The sequence below is a fragment of the Strix uralensis genome, chromosome 13, assembly GCF_047716275.1.
Source record: "Strix uralensis isolate ZFMK-TIS-50842 chromosome 13, bStrUra1, whole genome shotgun sequence".
Lineage (NCBI taxonomy): Eukaryota > Metazoa > Chordata > Aves > Strigiformes > Strigidae > Strix > Strix uralensis.
The window spans coordinates 24,492,569-24,511,011 of record NC_133984.1 but is presented as its reverse complement, the minus strand read 5'-3'; the positions used below and the strand labels follow the sequence as shown (position 1 = coordinate 24,511,011).

At 50.3% G+C, this 18,443-nt stretch overlaps 2 protein-coding genes across 2 annotated transcripts; both read right to left on the bottom strand.

The window, feature by feature from the left end:
- Positions 1 to 64: 64 nt before the first annotated feature.
- Positions 65 to 1,433, bottom strand: LOC141949412 (thymosin beta-15A homolog). The gene is made up of 3 exons (XM_074882949.1): positions 1,349 to 1,433; positions 925 to 1,029; positions 65 to 547 (listed from the first exon to the last, which is right to left on the bottom strand). Exons 2-3 carry the CDS (start codon positions 1,022 to 1,024, stop codon positions 510 to 512), a joined length of 138 nt encoding a protein of 45 aa, XP_074739050.1. The 5' UTR covers positions 1,025 to 1,029; positions 1,349 to 1,433; the 3' UTR covers positions 65 to 509.
- A 4,511-nt stretch (positions 1,434 to 5,944) lies between these two features.
- On the bottom strand, positions 5,945 to 18,435 carry PRPS1 (phosphoribosyl pyrophosphate synthetase 1). The gene is made up of 7 exons (XM_074882948.1): positions 18,091 to 18,435; positions 15,176 to 15,359; positions 14,737 to 14,835; positions 12,780 to 12,904; positions 10,911 to 11,084; positions 10,085 to 10,244; positions 5,945 to 8,009 (listed from the first exon to the last, which is right to left on the bottom strand). The coding sequence occupies exons 1-7, from the start codon at positions 18,210 to 18,212 to the stop codon at positions 7,917 to 7,919; spliced, it is 957 nt and encodes a 318-aa protein (XP_074739049.1). The 5' UTR covers positions 18,213 to 18,435; the 3' UTR covers positions 5,945 to 7,916.
- Between the last annotated feature and the right edge of the window lie 8 nt (positions 18,436 to 18,443).

Sequence of the window (18,443 nt, the reverse complement as noted above, 5' to 3'; positions counted from 1 at the left end):
CACCCCCAGGGCAGGCCAGGCTGCAACCTGAACCTTTGCCAGGGAAGAAGCCACAAGCCATAGGTAAGTCATTACATTTTTTATTTTATAATAAACTTCTCATTTTTCCCCCAAGGAAGACAAAAAACCGTGAGTGAGGATACAGAACGCTGTCAGTGAAGAGTATGGGAGAGACAGAGGCCGGGCCAGGCCGGATCCCCACTCCCCCAGGCAGACGGGGCCCGTGCCCGGGGTCTCCGCAGCCCTCGCGCCCCTCCCCGCGCGTTGGAGCGGGGTCAGCACCGTCAGCGGGAGCCGCAGAGCTGGGGCAGGCTCAGGCTGCTGATGTACTGAGGGGGCCACGCTTTGTTGCCCCCCTGGGCCAAAGCTGCCAGCAAGGTGGGACAGTGGGTTAAGTGATGCAGCTGTTTTCTGTACATGTACATGATGTAAATTTAAAAAAAAAAAAAATAATTCAAAGCAAAAAAAAAAAAATCAAATGGTAGCTCTTCCTGTCAGGTCATCTCACTCTAGGAAGACTTCACGCATTCCTTCTCCTGCTCAATAGCTGCAAGAGAACAGAGGTCTGTTAGTGCGGGGGCTTTCTGGGGAACAGCCCCCGGGGAAGGCGCAGAGCGACCCCTCGGCCCCTGGCGCCCCGTTTCACCGCGTGACCCCAGGGGCGCAGACAAGACGCTTCAAGGCGGAGGGCGATGACACCCAGAGGTGACAGCGAGTTGGGCACCTGCCTCCAGCTGTGCCGGGGCACGTCCCGCCCCGAGGCGACAGCCCCCCGCGGGCGGGCACAGCCCGAGGGCCGCACCCCGACCCCTCGCGGGCTGCGGGGTGCTCGGGCTCAGACCCGCCGCCCCGAACGCCTCCATCCGCGCCTGGGGACACCCGGGGCCCGAACCCCGGGGCCCCAGCCCGCCCCTCCCTACTCACTCTCCTTGGAGGGCAGCGTGTTCTTCTCCTCCGTGTTGGTTTTCTTCAGCTTCTTCTTGTCGAATTTCTCCACCTCCGAGAGGTCTGGCTTGTCGCACATTTTGCCTGCGAGACCCGCCCCCCCCCCCCCCCCCGAGGTCAGCCGAGGTCCCCGGGGATGGGGATCGGCAGACAAAGGCGGCCCACCCCGGCCCCCCGCCCGGCTCCCGCCGCGGACAATAGCGCAGGGCGGGGCGCGCGCCGCCGCCCCGGGCACCGCACGGCTCCGGGCAGCCCCGCACCGCCCGGGAGCCCGCCCCGGTGCCCGCGCACCGCGGGGAGACCTCCCCGCCCCCGCCGCCCGCCCCTCCCGGGGCTCCCCGCGCCCGGGGCGCCGCTCCCTGCCCCAGCCGCGCCCGGCGGCACAGCCCGCGCCCGCCGGTACCGCTCCGCGCCGCCGCTCCGCGCCGCTCCGCTGCCAGGTGAGGCTGGAGCTCGGCAGCGTGGGGCGGCGCCTTATATACCCCGGCCGCCGCCCAGCCCGCGCGCCCATTGGCTGCCCGCCGCCCGCTGAGCCTGCTGGGAAGTGTAGTCCGGCCCCTGGCGGCCGCTGCCGCGCGGGCCCCGGTGGGAACTGCCGCTCCCGACATGCCCCGCGGCGGGGCGAGGGGCGGGGCCGCGGGGATTTGGGGGGGGGGACACACGACACACACCCGCCGGGGATGGAGGTGGGGGGGGACACACGACACACACCCGCCCAGAATGGAGGCGGGGGGGACACACACGACACACACCCGCCGGGGATGGGGCGGGGGGGGTCTGAGTGCGTTACCCGCTATGGGAACCCACGGCCACGGCGCTCCATGGGAGATCCGGTCAGTCCAGCAGCAGCACGGCGGGGCAAGAAGCAGAGAACGCTCCAGGGGGGGGCAGCCAGCACAGGCCTGGGGTGCGTGTGGGAAAAATACCTTCGGGAGGGGGAAAAAGCTGAGTGTAAGCGGAGGCAGCCGGTCTGTTCCCTGCTGGGGGGGGACAGGGATGGGTAGTGGTGGTCCAGGGGCATGCTGGCCACCAGAGGGGGGGGGGGGTGGAGAGCCAGGATGCCTGAGAGGCCTTGCAGTAGGGTCCTGTGGGTGCTGAAGGGCATGAAGAAAAAAAAAATAAAAATAAGGCATCCTGGCCCCCATGGCAAGCTTGCCAAAGCCATTTTGCAGAGCCCCCGGTGCCCCAGCAGGGTGCTGCAGAGTGCCAGGGTAGCAGTTGCACTGCAGCAGCCCTCACCCCTGCCTCCACCTCCTCCTGCCCCCCCAGCCTCTGGGTTTCGCTCCAGGCTCGTGTTGGAGATTTTGCAGAGAGAATCCCCAGCAAACCTGAAGAAACATTTGCTTTGTTTTTTGCCAAGAAGGCTGCCATCCTGGGAGGGGGGCTTGGTGTCCTCCAGCACCAGCAGGTCTCGACTGGAGGTGGCCATCTGCAGCAGGCCCTGGGGACAGAGGCGCCTTCCCGCTCCAGCCAGGGGGCTCTGAATTAAAGAAACGCCGTGATTGCTATACTTAGAAAAGGCAAAGGCCAACAGCTAAGGCCAAGTCCTGAGATGGAGTTGCTACTCAGAGAAGTCTGATGGCAAACAGCCCCCAGGGAGGGAGAGGAAGAGGCCAGCCTGCTCCCCCAGCAGCTCTGGTTTGTGCTGCAGCTCCCCAGCAGGGCCAGGGTGGGAGGGTGTCCCATGGCCAGGAGCAGCTTCACGAGCATCCTTCGAACCCACCCTGCAGAGCCAGCACCACGAAAGCCCACCCCAAGCTGAGAAAAGGCTTATTTTTCCTGCACAACCAAAAGCAAACAAAAACCCCACCCAGTTTCAAAATGAAAGCAGGAAATCCTTTTTGCCTTTATGCAAACAGCCAGACAAGTGTTTTACCATGTGTTTACTCTCCAGCTGTGTCTGCCTCCCCCCGCAGTTTCCCCCTCTCTCCCTGCCTGCTCTCCACACGCTTCTCCTTTGTGGATGCTGCAGAGCTTTTGTCCCCAGCAGGCAGCGGGTGCGAAAGGACCTGGTCCCCATCCTCCCCGTGCGCAGCCCCTCTCCAGCACCGCCTGCGCCCACCCCAGCCGAGGTACAGTCCCTGTGCGACGTGTTGCATCTCCTCAACACCGCAGCGCTGGGGAAATGCCGGGCTCTTTGTCTGGGCACACAGCCATCACGGTGGCCGTGCAGGCAGGGGAAGGGGAGCTCCCTCTTCCCTGAGCCAGCTGTGGCCACGCAGGCACCCACCACGCTCTTACAGCCCACCACCGGCGCAGCCCTAAGGCCGACCCTCTGGATTTCCCACAGGCAGGGTGTGCGGCTGCTGCTGGGGAGCTCTGAAAACCCATCTTGCACAAAGAACAAGGAGCCTAGATCCCTGCAAGAGCTTTTTTTCCCCCCCGACAAATTCGCAAAGCCTCCTGTAACCACACAGCCTGCTTTTCTCATGCATTTTAGTATTTCTGCTTTCAATAATTTATAACAAAAGAACTGAGACATCAACAGATAGGGGAAAAGCAGAAAGAGCCCTGACCTGAAATAGCAAGGAATGCCTGCCAACCATTTTAGATGAGTTTTAAATCTCCCCCAGCACAAGGCTGTCAGGGCTCAGACACAGCTTTGCTGATGGCCATTTCCAGGAACGCTTTATTCTCTTCTGCAGGAAGGAGGAGGCAGGAGGTTTTCTCTATCTGCTCAGAGAGGTTTTTTTCAGCCTCCTGCCTACTGCCCCTCCTGCCTGCAGGGACAGGCAGGGCACCACGGCAGCCAGGCAGGACCTGAGCCCCCTTCAGCCACTGCTGCCCAGCTGTGAGCCAGTCCCGCTATTCCACAGGGCCACAGCTTACATTTTCCTGTTCATTTTTAACCCCTGCCACGGCCCTTTTCCTTCCACCGGGGCAGAAGCAGAGCACCCCAGGAAGGCAGCCAGAACTCTGTTGTATCTTACACCCGGGCTCATTCCTCCAGTGGATTTTGCTGCTCCTTGAAGTTCAGAGAAGGGCTGTTACCCCTCACTATTTTCCCACTGCCCAACAGCAGCAAGGCAAGCTGCTGCTTCCTCTGTATCACAGAAACACTGACTCTAGGAGGTGAGAAATCAACTGTACACTAGTAAGGCACAGAGAGAAGCAGCAGGAGGGAGCTACTGGTGAGAGCAGTTCGAGAGGTATCTCATCTTGCTCCAAACAGCAGAGAGTCCTGCTGCCTGCAAGGCACAAACAAGTAAGCCCAGCTTTCACAGTGGCTTAAGGCATCCCGACCCTGTGCATTCACTTCAGCTACCCAGGCCGCTGAGCTGGGCTAAAATGCGGGACTTTTCTGCTGCTTTTACAGCAGGCAGCAGACATGAGACAGCTACTGGCACCAGTAGCAGCATCTGGACACCCGCAGCCACGCTCCAGCCGACTGTGGCACAGCAAGCTGCTGTAGCCATCCTGCTCTTCCAGCTCTCCAACTACAAAAGCACAGCAAGTTGCTCACTTGGGATTTCCTCCTGGGGAAGTAATGACTTGCTTTCTATGGTATTTCTTCAGCAGCTGTGAAGAAAGCCTGAGGACACCACACAATTCCCCTCCAGAGCACCCGGAATGCTCCGTACCCACTCCAGCAGCTCTCCAGGACTGGCTGAGAACCACCTCCACTCCACCAGGTAGCTCAAGATAGCACAAGCACTCCACAGCATGGCTGATGCTGCTGGAGCTGAGCTTGCCTGGGTGAAGGGATGAGCATCCCTGCATCACTCCCAAACCTGGGAGGTCACCAGAGGAACTTGGTGCTCTGCCGTTCACCCCTCAGGGGCTGGTTTCCTCCCAGCCCACACTGCAGTGAAGGGATGCCCTTCCCCCGGCTGCCTGGTACTACATCCATGACTGTCCGGGACAGGGAGAACAGTGCTTTAATTCTACTACACACACATGTTACAGGCAGCCATACTTGCTCTAATAGCACAACAGTTACTTCTAGTCAGTCACAACCTGCCTACAAATAGGTTCAGTAATTACAGGGGTTTTTTTTAATTTAGGGAAGAGACTTTGGTAAAGTGTCCAGCCCTTCTGATCTGAAGGAGGTTTCCAGAGTGGAAGAGCTTTACCTCCTTGGGACAGTTCTCATACCTTGTGTGTCACCCATCCTTTCAAGAGCTACAGTGCTGTCACACAGCATTATAAGTCTGTGCCCTCCCCCACTCCAGCCCCCAGGTTTTATTAAAGTAACTAAGAAAACAGTATCTACACACCAAGAGCAATGGTCACTGTTGTACAAATTTTTGGCTGTAAAGCTCATGTTCTGTTTCTTCTCTAAGGAAGGTGAAGTCTGCTACATCCCGACAAGACCCACATCACCTCCCCATTTGAGGAAAAAAATACCCAGTTCACTTATTGACCAGAACTGAAATACATTTTAACAGATGAATGGCAGTACTCATCCTCAGCAGAAGTCTACCTGAGGCCATGGTCATGTTTCAAGCAATGTTCAATCTAGGCCTGGAAGTCTATTGTAAGGCCAAAGACCTGCTATCTCATCCTTCTGACTTCATTTATTCTTTCTCAGTCTACAACACACAATGGGAAAGGATCATAGTTTAGTTAGAACCAGTGCTTCTCGGGACATAATCCTGCTGCCTCTGATCATTTGTGCAAGATACTTAGCAACTCCTCATTCATACCTGCTAAACTATTCAGGTTTTCCCCTACCTGAAAATTATGTGAACAGATCTGCTCAGATATATAATTAAACTGTACAAGAGAAACTGCACTACCAACTCTAACAGTTAAGTCCTGGAAATCAGATACAGACAAAAGCCACTACTCACCAAGAGAAGTAGCTTGGTCCCAAGCTTTTTCTTCCATGCCACGTGAGCACAGCCAAGCTGAACCTCAGTCAGCCCTGCTGCAAGAGGGTTAAAACCAGATGACCTTCCAAATAACATTACTCCATGATCTACCTTGTAAGTGACTCAACTCAGAAGATGCACATCACCTTGGTAAGGTTTTTAGAAGCATTTATAGGCAGAGGCCATGGTTTTTAAATAAAAGTTTAATTCCTTCATCAGGTCTTAAGTTTAAACACAAATGCTGCTGAAAATCCTCACGCCGCTGCTCCGATGTCCTGGCTCTTGGCTCTCAGGGCATTGGCAGGGCAGCAGCAGGGGCTCCAATACAGGAGGCAGGAATCAGACTCTTGGGAGAGCTCAGTGCAGGATGCAAAGCAAAGAAGCAAGAGACACACACTTTCCAGACAAACACCAATTCTTATACAAAAAGAAAGAGACCTACACTGTAATAGAAGTGTTAACGTTGCCACAGGACAGGAGATCTAGAAAGGGAGAGAAGTCTTCAGTAAAAGGCACAGCTAAAGAAGTACTTCCCTAGATCTTAACCAAGTCTTTTTTCAGTTAGTTTCACTTACACCCCAGCCCCCAGCCTCTCAAAGCCATGCTGGTTACTCTAGCAAGTAATTTCAAGTTCCTTCTTTTCCCTTTTTCCCTTCCTCCAGCTCAAAAAACAAATAAAAGAGGAGTGCTTATAAAAACCAGAGCATAAACCAGTTTGGTCTATAATCCCGTAGGAGTCCAGGAGAGACTTAACAGTTTACCTTACGATTGTCTGGTACAGTTATTATGTATTCAAGTTTCAGATGATACTTGTTACGTCCAGGAGCCTCAGCCAGCTCTAGTTTTGGTATTTTTCTTTCAGGCACTTTGTTGCCTGTCAGGTTGGTGTTAGATCTACAGTTTTCCCAGTACTATGTATCACCAGCCTCTTCAACCTATTGCCATAAGCAGTCATTAGCAGCATCAGACCCACTCCAAGGGCTTCTTCAGGTTTTGTAGTCCTGCAACCTCCTATGCTCCTTGGTTTAAGACCTTTAAGATGCTTTCAAGGCAAGGCAGACACTGACCAGGACAAGCAACCAGAATATGTCAGTATCTTACAGGACAACAGGATTGCAAGCAACGAGAGGCTAAGACAGCTGGACACAAAGCTGTTGTGTATCATGTCACCCCAGCGTCTGAGCAGGCACTTTCTAGATGCAACAACCAAGCTACTACAGGATAAAGAGGCTCAGTTTACTAGTACTAGTGTACTGGTAAAAAAAAGGATCAGGGATTTGCACAGCAAGTCAAGGTGCAGCTATAGTACATGGCAGCAGTCCTCTAATCGCTAGCAAGGCTAACACACTAAGCTGTGAAATTGAGGAACTGGTTTTAGCCTACACTAGAAACTAAAACACACAACCACTGAGTCCTCTACATAAGAGGGAGAATGCTTGTCCAGGGTGCACCTTCACCACTAAGTTAACACAGCAAAGGGGTACTGCACAGACTATGCTCTCACCTGCACTTTGCTGTGTAGCATGCTAAAGGACATTTAATTTCATCAGTCATTAAGATGAATTCAAGTTTGCAAGCTACACTGATCTCCTTTGATGGGAGGAAGCTGTAGCAGAACCGCCTCCCAGCCAGGGCTTCACCGAGGGTCAAGCTTGGCCAAGATGCAAGCCTTTCCCATCGCTCTTCAGGGGCTTCTGTCAGGGATAGAGTGGTAAGACAGCCAGCAATCTCTCAGGCTCTTGCTGCAGATCCAGAACAACACGTCCTAGGGAGCTCTACTTCCCAAACAATTTAGGGTGCACATGCCAGATCATCTAACCCTGCCCACAGACAATCCCTCTCCCACCCCCCCACCCTCCGTCAAAATAATTGTGGCAGTTTGCCATGTGTCAGTCCCGCTCTCCACAGATCGGCAGAGCTGAGTCAATACTACTGATGAGCCCCAATGCACAGGGTTGCTGGTGGAGTTGGAGTGTTACAGAGATGAACTTCCCCCGCCAGCCTCCCAGTGCTGGGATTAGAGACAGTAAGCCTGACTTAAGCAGGAGGAGCTGTGGAGAACTGCACTGGAACAAGCAGAGTCTTCTACTGAACTTTACAACAAGCTGAACAACTTTTGGTTTTAAAAAAAGCCATACAAGCAGCAGCTGGCATCTGTTATAAAGGGACATGGCTGAATAGGTAGGAGACAGATTCCCCATTATGAGTCCTCCTGATGGCCTCTGCAAGGATCATTGAGATGTCGATCACCTGGAGGGGAAGAAAGATGCATCAGCGTCACTGAGAAAAGATATCAAGCCTGGAGGAACAGATGATAAGCTGGGAAGAACTTAAAGGGTAAACTCACCACCCAAATTTATAACATGTCAAATGCAGACAAATGACTTCTACACAGGACTCGGATTTAATTACATATAATTCTGAAGATATTCTACATATAGCACTACAGGAATTATTTCACTGTTGATCTTTGTCAGGATGACAGTCATCTTTCTTTGCTGAGACTCCCTCAGCTCAGACTGTTTACCCTAGCAGTATCTTATTCACTTTGTGTAGGTTGCAGAGAAGTTAGGGGAGTCTAAATCAAGATCAGATCACCTCCCTTGAGTCATGAGGCTTTACCATCCCTGCCAGCAGTCTAATAAAGATGAAGCTACGGTGCTGCAGCTCAGCAGGAGTCACTGTGCTGGCTCCACCTGGTGGGGTAAGCCACTTAACAGGAGGGGGAAAAAAAAAAAAAAAAAAAAATCAAGCCTCAGTAAAACTGTAGCTCTGAATCCCAGCAGCTAGAGCATTTTGATATATGCAGTCTCAGTAAGAAGCACCATGTTCATGGGGCATTAAGAAAACGAAGTGAAATCCAAATTTAACATTTTTTTTTTCTTCTGGGTAGTTTGCCTCCTAAGGAAAGAAAAACAACTTAGGAGCTGCAGAGCAGACAGAGTATGAGACTTACAAACCCTTTAGTTCTGTATTTCTCAACACCAAACATCAGATGTTAGTGTAAAAGAGTGAGGTGTTAAGTGAGAGCCCGAAAAACTACTCCACTGCAATCTCTGGCTACAGCTATTTACATACTGATTACCAGTGTAACATTTTGTAGTGTGGAGCTTGGAAAGAAGCTGGAAGCATCAGACACCTTTTAGATGCACTCAGTTGCAGGAATATCATCCAGAAGTTAGCTTTAAAAAAACGCAACCCAATAGCGTTTGCAATCAGCTTAAAACTTACTTCCAAAAGCAGCTTAAAATTCACTGCAGCTTCAACCAGTTGAACTTCCTTTTCACCAGAACCCCAGTACTGGGAAACCTGCTACACTTACACCACAGCACTAGCTGAGTCTTACAGTGCCATTCACTTTCCAGAACTTCTCCAACTGCCTGTGTCATACACCTGTGCTGTGAAGCTAGTATTTAGGATGCCCTTGGCAGTGTGTATGCTATAGCAGTACATGAAGCTTCTGATGGACCTATTATGCCTGAATGCTCAGGTAAAGCTGCAACTTTCAGCTGTCCATTAACAGAGGAAATCCTCAAGCTCTGCCTAGCTCAAGTTGTACAGCCAGTTTTTTTTCTTCCAGGAAAGTCATCCTCAGCTTGGGAAACAAAACGTCACAGTACTTTTCCCAAATGGAAAAACCAAGACAGAGCGAGCATGAAGAGATCAGCTTTTAGCTGTCACGTGGACAGCAAAGTGTTTTTGTTTATATTTGGCAAGTATCTGAACATGGTGCTGTGGAGCTGTGTCAACTGCTCTTTGTCAAACCAGCAAGACATGTCCGTGGGACAAGACTGCACTCCCTCTGCAGCTCACCTGCACTGCTATTATGACCAGATATGAAGCGTTCACCTTCACCAGACCAGGCCTGCTTTGCTTCACAGAAGGAGGGGACACTCTGCCTCAAGGGCTGGGCATTAGGTGATAGATACACAACTGAAGCTGGCATTACCAACTTCAGAATTCCCACCTACTTCTGCCTCAGTATTACACGCCATCAGCATATTGCTCCTCCAAAGTGTAGACACAACTGCTTGCTTACATCATGGCCCCACCAGGTCAGTGATCTGATCTAAGTAAAACAAGCCCTGAAAAAAGTTTACTGAAATTAACTAAGATGAGCTAGATTAGAAGCTGCATTTTATCAGTGTAACAGGTCTGCTCTCCCACAGCGATAGGAACGTGAGAACTAGTCAACACCACCGGTGATTCCAGTACCCATTAAACTGCTGTAAGCACTAGACAGTATTATGGGGTTTTCCCACCAACAGGAGGACAGACAAGTGCTGCTGCCCCCAGGAGTGACAGAAGAGAAAGTAGATGCTCACCTGGATTTTAGGGCACTGCTTCATCTTGTCCTCCTGGGGTATTGTGTTTGTGACTACAACTGCCTCAAAACAGGCATTGTTGATCCGAGAAATTGCTGGCCCAGAAAAGATCCCATGAGTTAAGATGGCATAAACTTTGGTGGCTCCAGCTGACACAAGCCTACAAGGGGGGAGAATGGAGAAGGATGAGAAATTCTTAGCAAGTATTAAAGTGATGTTAATGCAGGGCACATGGTACGCATGAAAGGAGACAATACCATATGCTTAGGGGACAGGCTACCTTTGATCCCCCCTTCCAGTCCACTATGATTTGGGAGAAGAAAAGAGTTTAACAAGTACCATTAAATCCGCCACAGGCAAAGCATACATTGAAAAAAAATATTGTTCTTAGCCCTGGGACATTTGGATTAGATAATACAAATCGCCTTCTGTGATTTCTGCCAACACAAAGTGGCAGATATTTAACACTGAGTGTTGCGTATGCTGGCGTTTCTAGTGTAGAAGGCTTGAAAGATATCAAAGCTTGAAAAGTTTATTTTAATAGAAATTCAGATGTATGACCAGACAGCATAGTCAGTGATGGTCTAATGGAAGATATACTTTCAACACAAGTATTTTTCAGACACACACTACAGTCTTCTAGCTATTCCCACTGTGAGAACTTTAACTAGGCTTTTTACTTATTTTATATGACACGAGATAAATAATCAAGAAACTCTATGTTACTTTGTGAAACCTGACATGCAAATCATCTGATTAACTCGTTACACAGTGTTCACTAACAGTAGGTTTCTGATTTAGGAAAGAATCAGTCAGCCCTACTCACTTGTCCGCAGCATGACAGATGGTACCACATGTGTCTGCCATGTCATCTACCAGAATGGCCACTCTGTCCTTCACATCACCCACCAGCACCATGCGATCCACTTCGTTGGCCTTCTTGCGCTCTTTATGAATGAGGGCGAAGTCTACATTCAATCGATCTGCAATGGAGGTCACCCTGAAGAGAGAACAGTTTCCAAACAACTCTGAACTCCACACAGCAGCTTCAATCGAATCTCTTAAAACCATTAAGTGCAAACTGCCGCTGCAGTAAGAGAAGCTGTCACTACATCTGTTACTGCTCCCAAGCAATTAATAGAAGACACTCTGCTACCTTAGTTTCCCTTCAAGCACTTAAACTGCAATCTCTGATCTAATCTCTCCTGATGACAGCAATTAGATTAAGATAAAACAGTCTTTCATCCTGACCGCTGTAAATTAATTTGTACTTAAGCTCAAAACAAACCTTAACCAGCAAGTTTGGCAAACTTCAAGTGGGAAGTTGTAATCTTTCTAACACTACACTGGAAAGGCTTAAGTTGTGCTACAATAGGAATCTACCTGAACTCATATAAACATTCCATTGTACAAGTGCTGGCACAATGACCGTGGCAGGAGTACACATCCAAGAAATGCAAGTCCACCACCTCACATTTACCTTGGTTAAAGTGACCACAGAACCACCTTACTAGGGAGACCTAAACTTGCATTAAGAGTGAGAAGGAGCAAAATACACATGCCCCTAAAATTCTGCACTTGAGATGAGTAGGCTCCTAGCCTCCTAGCATCACCTTGGGAATCCTACACAAGATTGTTAAACTCATCTGTTTACTGAAGTATTTCGTTCTGCGGTATCTCCATAAAATACTGCACCAGTTGAGATCAACACATTTCAGTATTAAGTGGCTTTTGAAGATTTTTTTTTTCAGGAGTCAGATCATAGCTAGCTGCCTTGGCATTTCGTATACTGCATTATGCAACAAGCTACAGAAGTACCTGAATGTACAAAAGGTCTTGTCCAACAAAGCTACAGGAAGACATGCAGTGACCTACAGCAGTAATATCTCTTGACTGTTTCTCACAGATTGCTTAGGCACTCTAAAGTATGTGAATCAGGTCAGCACACCCCAACATTCTGGTCTGACAGTCCTGGATTAAAGAATACATCTGCCTCCCTTTGCTGTTCACATGTAGCCCTTCTACAGAAACATCAAGGAACAGCCTGGTTTCCCCTAATAAGCACCTGAGAACATTCTGAACTACCCACAAACTGGCATGTTTATCTGCAGAAAGATGGGAGATTGTCAGACTATCAAAGTGGAAATGTGCTATAACATATGCTGCTGCGTTTTGGAAAGGAACCATCTATCTTCCTTGCTCTCAGGGAAGAGGAAGAGTAGCAGCAGGCTTAAGTCCCAGCTAGGCATTCAAATCAAGAGTAATAAAATAAGAAAATGCATCAATAGACTAACCCTAATACTGCAAAGAAAACAGTCTGGATAAAAATGTATCACTAACCAGCAGTGGTAACCTTGTCTCGGCATAGGGGTACAACCTGCATGATTCCCTCCCTCAGCCTGTGTAATCACCCTTCTACAAAAAGTTGTTCTAGTCCAAGGGATGTAGTAATTGTGCAATTCCTACCTATGCAGCTGTGGCTCCACAAGCTATTTAATCCTCCACGTAGCCCAAGAAACCTTCTAAACATTCCCTAGGAAGAATATCTGACCACTCTTCGCTAAGTGCCACAGACTGCCTTACAGAAGGCAGGCTGGCAGGGGGAACGTGTGTCTTAAGAATAAGGTCACAAGCAGTCTCAGGAATTCAAGTAGCTGTAGAAGCACCACCTCAAGCTAGCTGTCTGACAGCTTACCTCTTGGCTCCACCAGCATCTGGTGAAACAATGGTGCAGTTCTTCCACTCTGCAATATTCTCTTTGATCCATTTCAGTACGGCAGGCTCAGCATATAAGTTATCAACAGGGATATCAAAAAAACCCTGCAAGGAAGACGACAGGAACAGATGTAGCTGAAGGTCACATTCCAAGAACAGTTGGAAGAAGCCTTCTATATGATCAGGCATGCAGCCACCGCCTTTCCACAGCTTTCCTTTCTACTTTCCTTAATGCAAGGGCAGTAGCCTTTGGGATACACAGAATAGTAACGTAAGAAGTCTCCAGAGTCAGAAATAGTTTAGTACCATAAGTAACACTTCACATCTGACACCTTCACAACATGGAACTAGTTCTATCCTAAGGGGGTGCAGAAAACGAACATCAAACACTCATTTTCAAAGCAGCTACCTGCCCGTTTACATAGCCAATCTTTAAAGCTCATTACCTACACTGTTTGCATCTACAGGAAACCTATGAAAAAGGCCTGAATAACATTTGTTTTTAAACTAATGCAGCTGGTTCCACAGCTTTACACTGACCCAGCAGATTCCTCCAGGTAAACCTCAACAACCACTAAAAGCCAGAAGTTAATTCTGGTTGGGCAGTAATACACAGGAGAGCGGGGGCAACTACTCTAGAGGAATGTTTCAAGGTATAGGGGTGGCAGATCCTTCCCACCATCGTTCCTTCTGCACTCAGCAACCCAGCAACTACAAGAGCCAGGCTGAAACCAGCCAGGTGCTGGAAGCTTATATACACAAGTCCAACTATTCAGTTGAATCTCACCATTGCTGTTGGTGAAGGGTCAACCCTACGGCACATCACAACTTCAAGCCTCTTAGGGAAGAGATATACCCCTTGGGCTCTGTTCTTTTATTTCGTGATCTTTCCGAAAGTCTTCTCAGCTGTGCCCCCCTAGATTTTGTCCATCCGAGAAAAGTATTTTTGGGCAAATTAAACTGGAAGAAACTATATGGAAGTGTGAATGGCTGCATTTTCAACTGTTAAAATGACAGCCAACCCACCTACTTCACCAGGCAGTAGGTATCTTACCCTTCAAATTCAAAGTGCTTGCAGCAATACAACAAACAACCTCCCCTCTGCCACACTCCTCTCAGTTGCACTGAATTGGGTTTCTTGATCTCAGAACACTTGCTCAAGGTGAAAAGAAACAAGACTAATCATTTAACAGCTTTCTGTCCCTCCTCTCCCTGGTATACACTCTTGCCACTTCTCTTACACCGCTCTGGTCAAGATGTTTTGTGAGACTAATCTGTTCAGTAAGACAGCAAAACCCATGAATAACTTTCAATTCACCAGCAGCCTGGGAGAGAACCAAAGCCAACTTATGTGGAAGGGTGGTACCAAATGGGTACGAGTGGGATTGCCCATCTTGTCCGCAGCAAGCTATCACTGAGCACAGATCACTGTCCTGGCAGCTGAACCCTCACAAGCAGCTGTGCTGGTACACCTGGAGGCAGGTGTACCTCAGGGCAGCAGGATTATCAGCCACTGTGTCAAACAGAGCACTGCTCTCTTCTCCCTGACAATTCAGTAAATATCAGAAAGCTCTACTCAATATTTAAGAACACTCTTGATAAAACCATTCTCCATCTCAAATTCCTCAAAGGACCAGTTAGGAACACACAGTGTCACTGTGTGACAATAAAGTTGCACGGATCATTTACTAGTCCAACATTCATTTACACAGGACTCCGTGTGCTTAGTCTGACCAAGAACAGCTATAATTTCATTTACAGATAAACCTGTTACCCATCTCCCCATCCTCTTCTGACTGATTCTACAAGTCCCTTGTACTCCCACGTTCCCAAGTCCTGATCACTGCTGTGTCTGAAAAAAGCAGATCACTGGAAAGCCCGCAAGGCAGTGAAGAGGCCCAGATGGGAGCAGGTACTTCCCCAGTTTTAGCTCCTACCTGAATCTGAGATGCATGCAGGTCCATGGTGATTATATGATCTGCACCTGCCACAGACAGCATGTTTGCAACCAGCTTGGCAGAGATTGGAGCTCGACTCTAGTACAGGAAAAAACAGTATTTAAGACAAGTTCAACTCCTTCATCAAGATGTCAGTCTTCCACTTCTAGGCAATGATTCACAAGCAGTTACTAAAAGGAGTACTCATTAACATTGCATCTTTTCATCAGCTGGTGATTACAGCTTGGTGTATTTTCAGGAAGAACTAGATCTTTATGAAAAGATGAATATGCAGTCCAATGCCCTGAGGTTTAAAGAAATTAAAATAAGTTTTATCTCCTTCTCTACATATTCAACTTCATCTAATCCCTGTCCAGCAGTCAGGACTTTCAAGGTGCGCATTCACCTTCCCAGCAGAAACCTTTACCACATCCCTTACCTTGTCCTTTTTGTCCTGCCGAGCATAGGGGAAGCAGGGTATGACAGCTGTGACTCTGCTGGCTGAGGCAATCTTACAGGCATTAATCATGATAAGGAGCTCCATCAGATTGTCATTGATTTCACCACAGCCACTCTGCACAATGTAGACATCCTCCCCGCGTACACTCTCACCTATTTCCACACTGGGAACACAGGAGGAAAGGAGAGTTGTATCCAAATACAAATTTAAATGCAGCCATTACATATGCCTGCAGAGCAACCAAGGGATTGCATTCCCAAGGGCCTGTGGGTGACAGTGTCCTATAATCAAGGGTGTTGAGCTGGCACACTGTTGCTTATTTGCTCAGTCACTATTTTACATCGCTCACTGATCAAATTTAATGGTTCTGTCAGTAAGGCTCAAAGCATTCAGCGTGTATTCTCGATTTCAACCCAAGCTGAGCACGATAACATCCCACAACAGGCCTTGTTCCCCCTGAATCAGAAGTACAACCCCTCAGCTAAAAGCAGCAGTGTACAAAGGAAGCCGAGCCAAACTTCCACCAGAAGCTATGCTGCAGCTGGTTATTTAGAGTCATAACAGCTATTCACTGGCTTGAACAGAGAAGCCCTCCAGCATTTCACTTTGGAAAGGCTTTTGGGGTTAATTTCCTCCTGGATGTAATGCACACTAATCCCTGCTGATGAAGAGACTGAACACAAGCCAAAGGTCCTGTTTGCCAGCAACAAACTGCCAGCTTCAGCACATGTACCAAGACACCTGCACCAGAGGCAGAGTTGGAAAGAAGGCAGTAGTCTTAGGTTTGAGGTTTCACACAGAGCAACGCTGCCTAAGGTCTTTTGTAGGAACGGATTAACTACTAAGTACTTCCAACATTTCAGTTTAGAGAAGTCTGCCACAGATTTGGAAGGAACCAGAAGTCAGTCTATGAGGACAACACTCTTCCACAGTTTCCTTCTTCTTGCACTGGAGATACTCACCCACTCTGCAGACTGCTGCCACAAACTCTAACAACAAGTAGGAAGACAAGCAATCACCCAACCCACTCCTAATGGCTCCATTTACAGAGCACCTTAGGGTAGATCTCTAATTTTAATATTTCATTCTCTGATCTTCCTCCCCTCTTCTTCAACACGTTTTTGATGACCGCTAGGTATAGTCTTACTGCTCAACATCCATCAGCAAACTGCTGTCAGCTTCACTGCACACTGACTTACAGCACACACCAATCTCTCATGAAGGATTTCAGCCAGCATGAGAACTTTTTGCTAGGTGTCTGAACTCACAGTAGTTAGCATACAAGTGTCATCTCCAGCTGTACTAACTAACAGTCTAATACTAGGCTGATGCAAGACATATTTTGTACAAAAGGATGTACCTATGCTGTTAATCTTACTTTTTCTGGGAAGCATCTGCTCTCAGTTTATTAGGGTAAAGAAGACATCTATTAGGCCTTAAAGTCACATTACCTGTTGACATAAGAACCTGCTGGCTAGCCAACTGGATGGATAAGAGCAGTTAAACAGCAATGAGAACAGTGCTATGGCAACAGCTGTAAATCAAACAGATTCTTTTTACAACTCTCCTCTACAACTCTTTGTACTACCTCTTAAGTTTTCAGTTACAATCAATACCCATGCAATACAAACATAATATTCAAAGTCACGTGTACATCCTGGATTTTCCTGGAAAAAATCACTGTCACCAGATGACAGGAGTGGGTTGGAGCAATCATTCAAGGTTCTTTGTATTATACTGTGTGGTGTATACACGCTTAGTGTACTCCTCTAAGGCAAGCTTTAAGAGCTCTGAGGAATTTCTAACCTCTCCTTCCTTTTAGCTTCAAGTAGGATGGCAGCAAGACTTATAAAGCACAGAGACAGAAAACAAGACAAATCTTAGGTGTTAGAGCTTGGTGGGGAACACAGACTGCAACTGCATCACTGCAAGGCGGTGTCAGCCTCTGGTCTTTCCTGAGTAATTTTATCTATGCCATTAAGACTCTGATGCTCTTCAGGGTAGTTTAAAGGCACCAGCTACACCCTAAGCACTGTCAAACCTCAAGTCATCACAGTCTAGACCAAGCATGGAAGAGGCTAATCCATGGGGGTGATGCCCCGGGAGGTGCATTCCCATCAGCAGCTCCTCGCTTTTTTTGGGGGGGAGGGGGGGGGGCGGCGCCGCTCCAACCTGTGCCCTAGCGGCAGGGTAACACAAACCCTCTCCTCCACGTGTGGGAGCCCCGGGCGCGGTGAAGCCATGCTAACGGCCCGTCGGAGGCACAGCCCGCGTGGGAGACAGGCGCCTTTCCGCGGAGGCCGCTAGAGGCATTGCCGGGGCCGTGCGGCCGCCCGGGCCGCGGCTCACGGCCGCCGGGAGCTCCCCGGAGAGCACCGCAACTCCGGCCACCCCCCCGGGGCGTCACGCGTTACCGGGCCGGCTGTTTACGCTCCCTCTCACCCCGCACTCGGTAAACCCCGGCCCGGCGCCCAGCGGCACCATCACCGCGCTGGCCGCACGTTAAGGTGCTCCGGGCAGGGAGCTGCTCAAGCGGAGGCAGCGGCGCTGCACGGCGGCCCCCTAGCTGAAGGGCGCCCACGGGAGACCGGGCCCCGGCCGCAGCCCTGCCCGGGGGCTGCGAAACGACCGGCCGCAGTGGAGGGGCAGGACGCGCTGGACACCCCCTGCCCGGCAGGGCCCAGGCCAGGAGTGCCGGCGCCCAGCGGAGGTCTCCGAGCGCGGCCCAGCTCGAGCCGCCGCTCCCTCCCCCGGGCTTGAACCGGGCCGCAGGGCCCACCCCGCGCCCCGCACTACAAGTCCCAGCAGCCCCCGCGCGGCGGCCGCGCGGAGCCCAGCGCCACAGCGCCCCGCGGCCCGCCGGGAGCTGTAGTGCGGCCCCGGCCCCGCCTCACCATGTCTCCTGGTTGCTGAACTTCTTCGTGACCACCTTGCCCAGCTCCAGGCCGAGGCGGTCGGCGATCTTCTGGGACAGGTCCTGGTGCGAGCTCCCGCTGAAGATCTTGATGTTGGGCATGATGGCGGCGCTCCCCTCCTCCTCCTCCTCGCTCCGCCTCGCAGCGCGACCGGCTGCCGCGCGGGGACCCGCCCGCCTCCTGCGCGGGGACGCGGCACAGCGAGCGCGAGCCACGCCGACCCGCCCCTACTCCGCCATCTTACCCCTTCCCGCCCGCCGCGCGGGCCCTTTATAGGCTTCTCGCGCCCACGGACACGCCTCTTGGCGCTTCCTATTGGCTCCGTGGCGGCC

Bases quoted from the DNA above. Each gene is read 5' to 3' on its own strand.
- LOC141949412 (XM_074882949.1), bottom strand. From the start codon at position 1,024: ATGTGCGACAAGCCAGACCTCTCGGAGGTGGAGAAATTCGACAAGAAG. The intron at 548-924 runs GTGAGTAGGGAG...GTTCTCTTGCAG, and splicing joins CACGCTGCCCTCCAAGGAGA to CTATTGAGCAGGAGAAGGAA.
- PRPS1 (XM_074882948.1), bottom strand. From the start codon at position 18,212: ATGCCCAACATCAAGATCTTCAGCGGGAGCTCGCACCAGGACCTGTCC. The intron at 15,360-18,090 runs GTGAGGCGGGGC...CTGTGTTCCCAG, and splicing joins TTCAGCAACCAGGAGACATG to TGTGGAAATAGGTGAGAGTG. The intron at 11,085-12,779 runs GTAAGCTGTCAG...TTCTCTCTTCAG, and splicing joins GATGCTGGTGGAGCCAAGAG to GGTGACCTCCATTGCAGATC.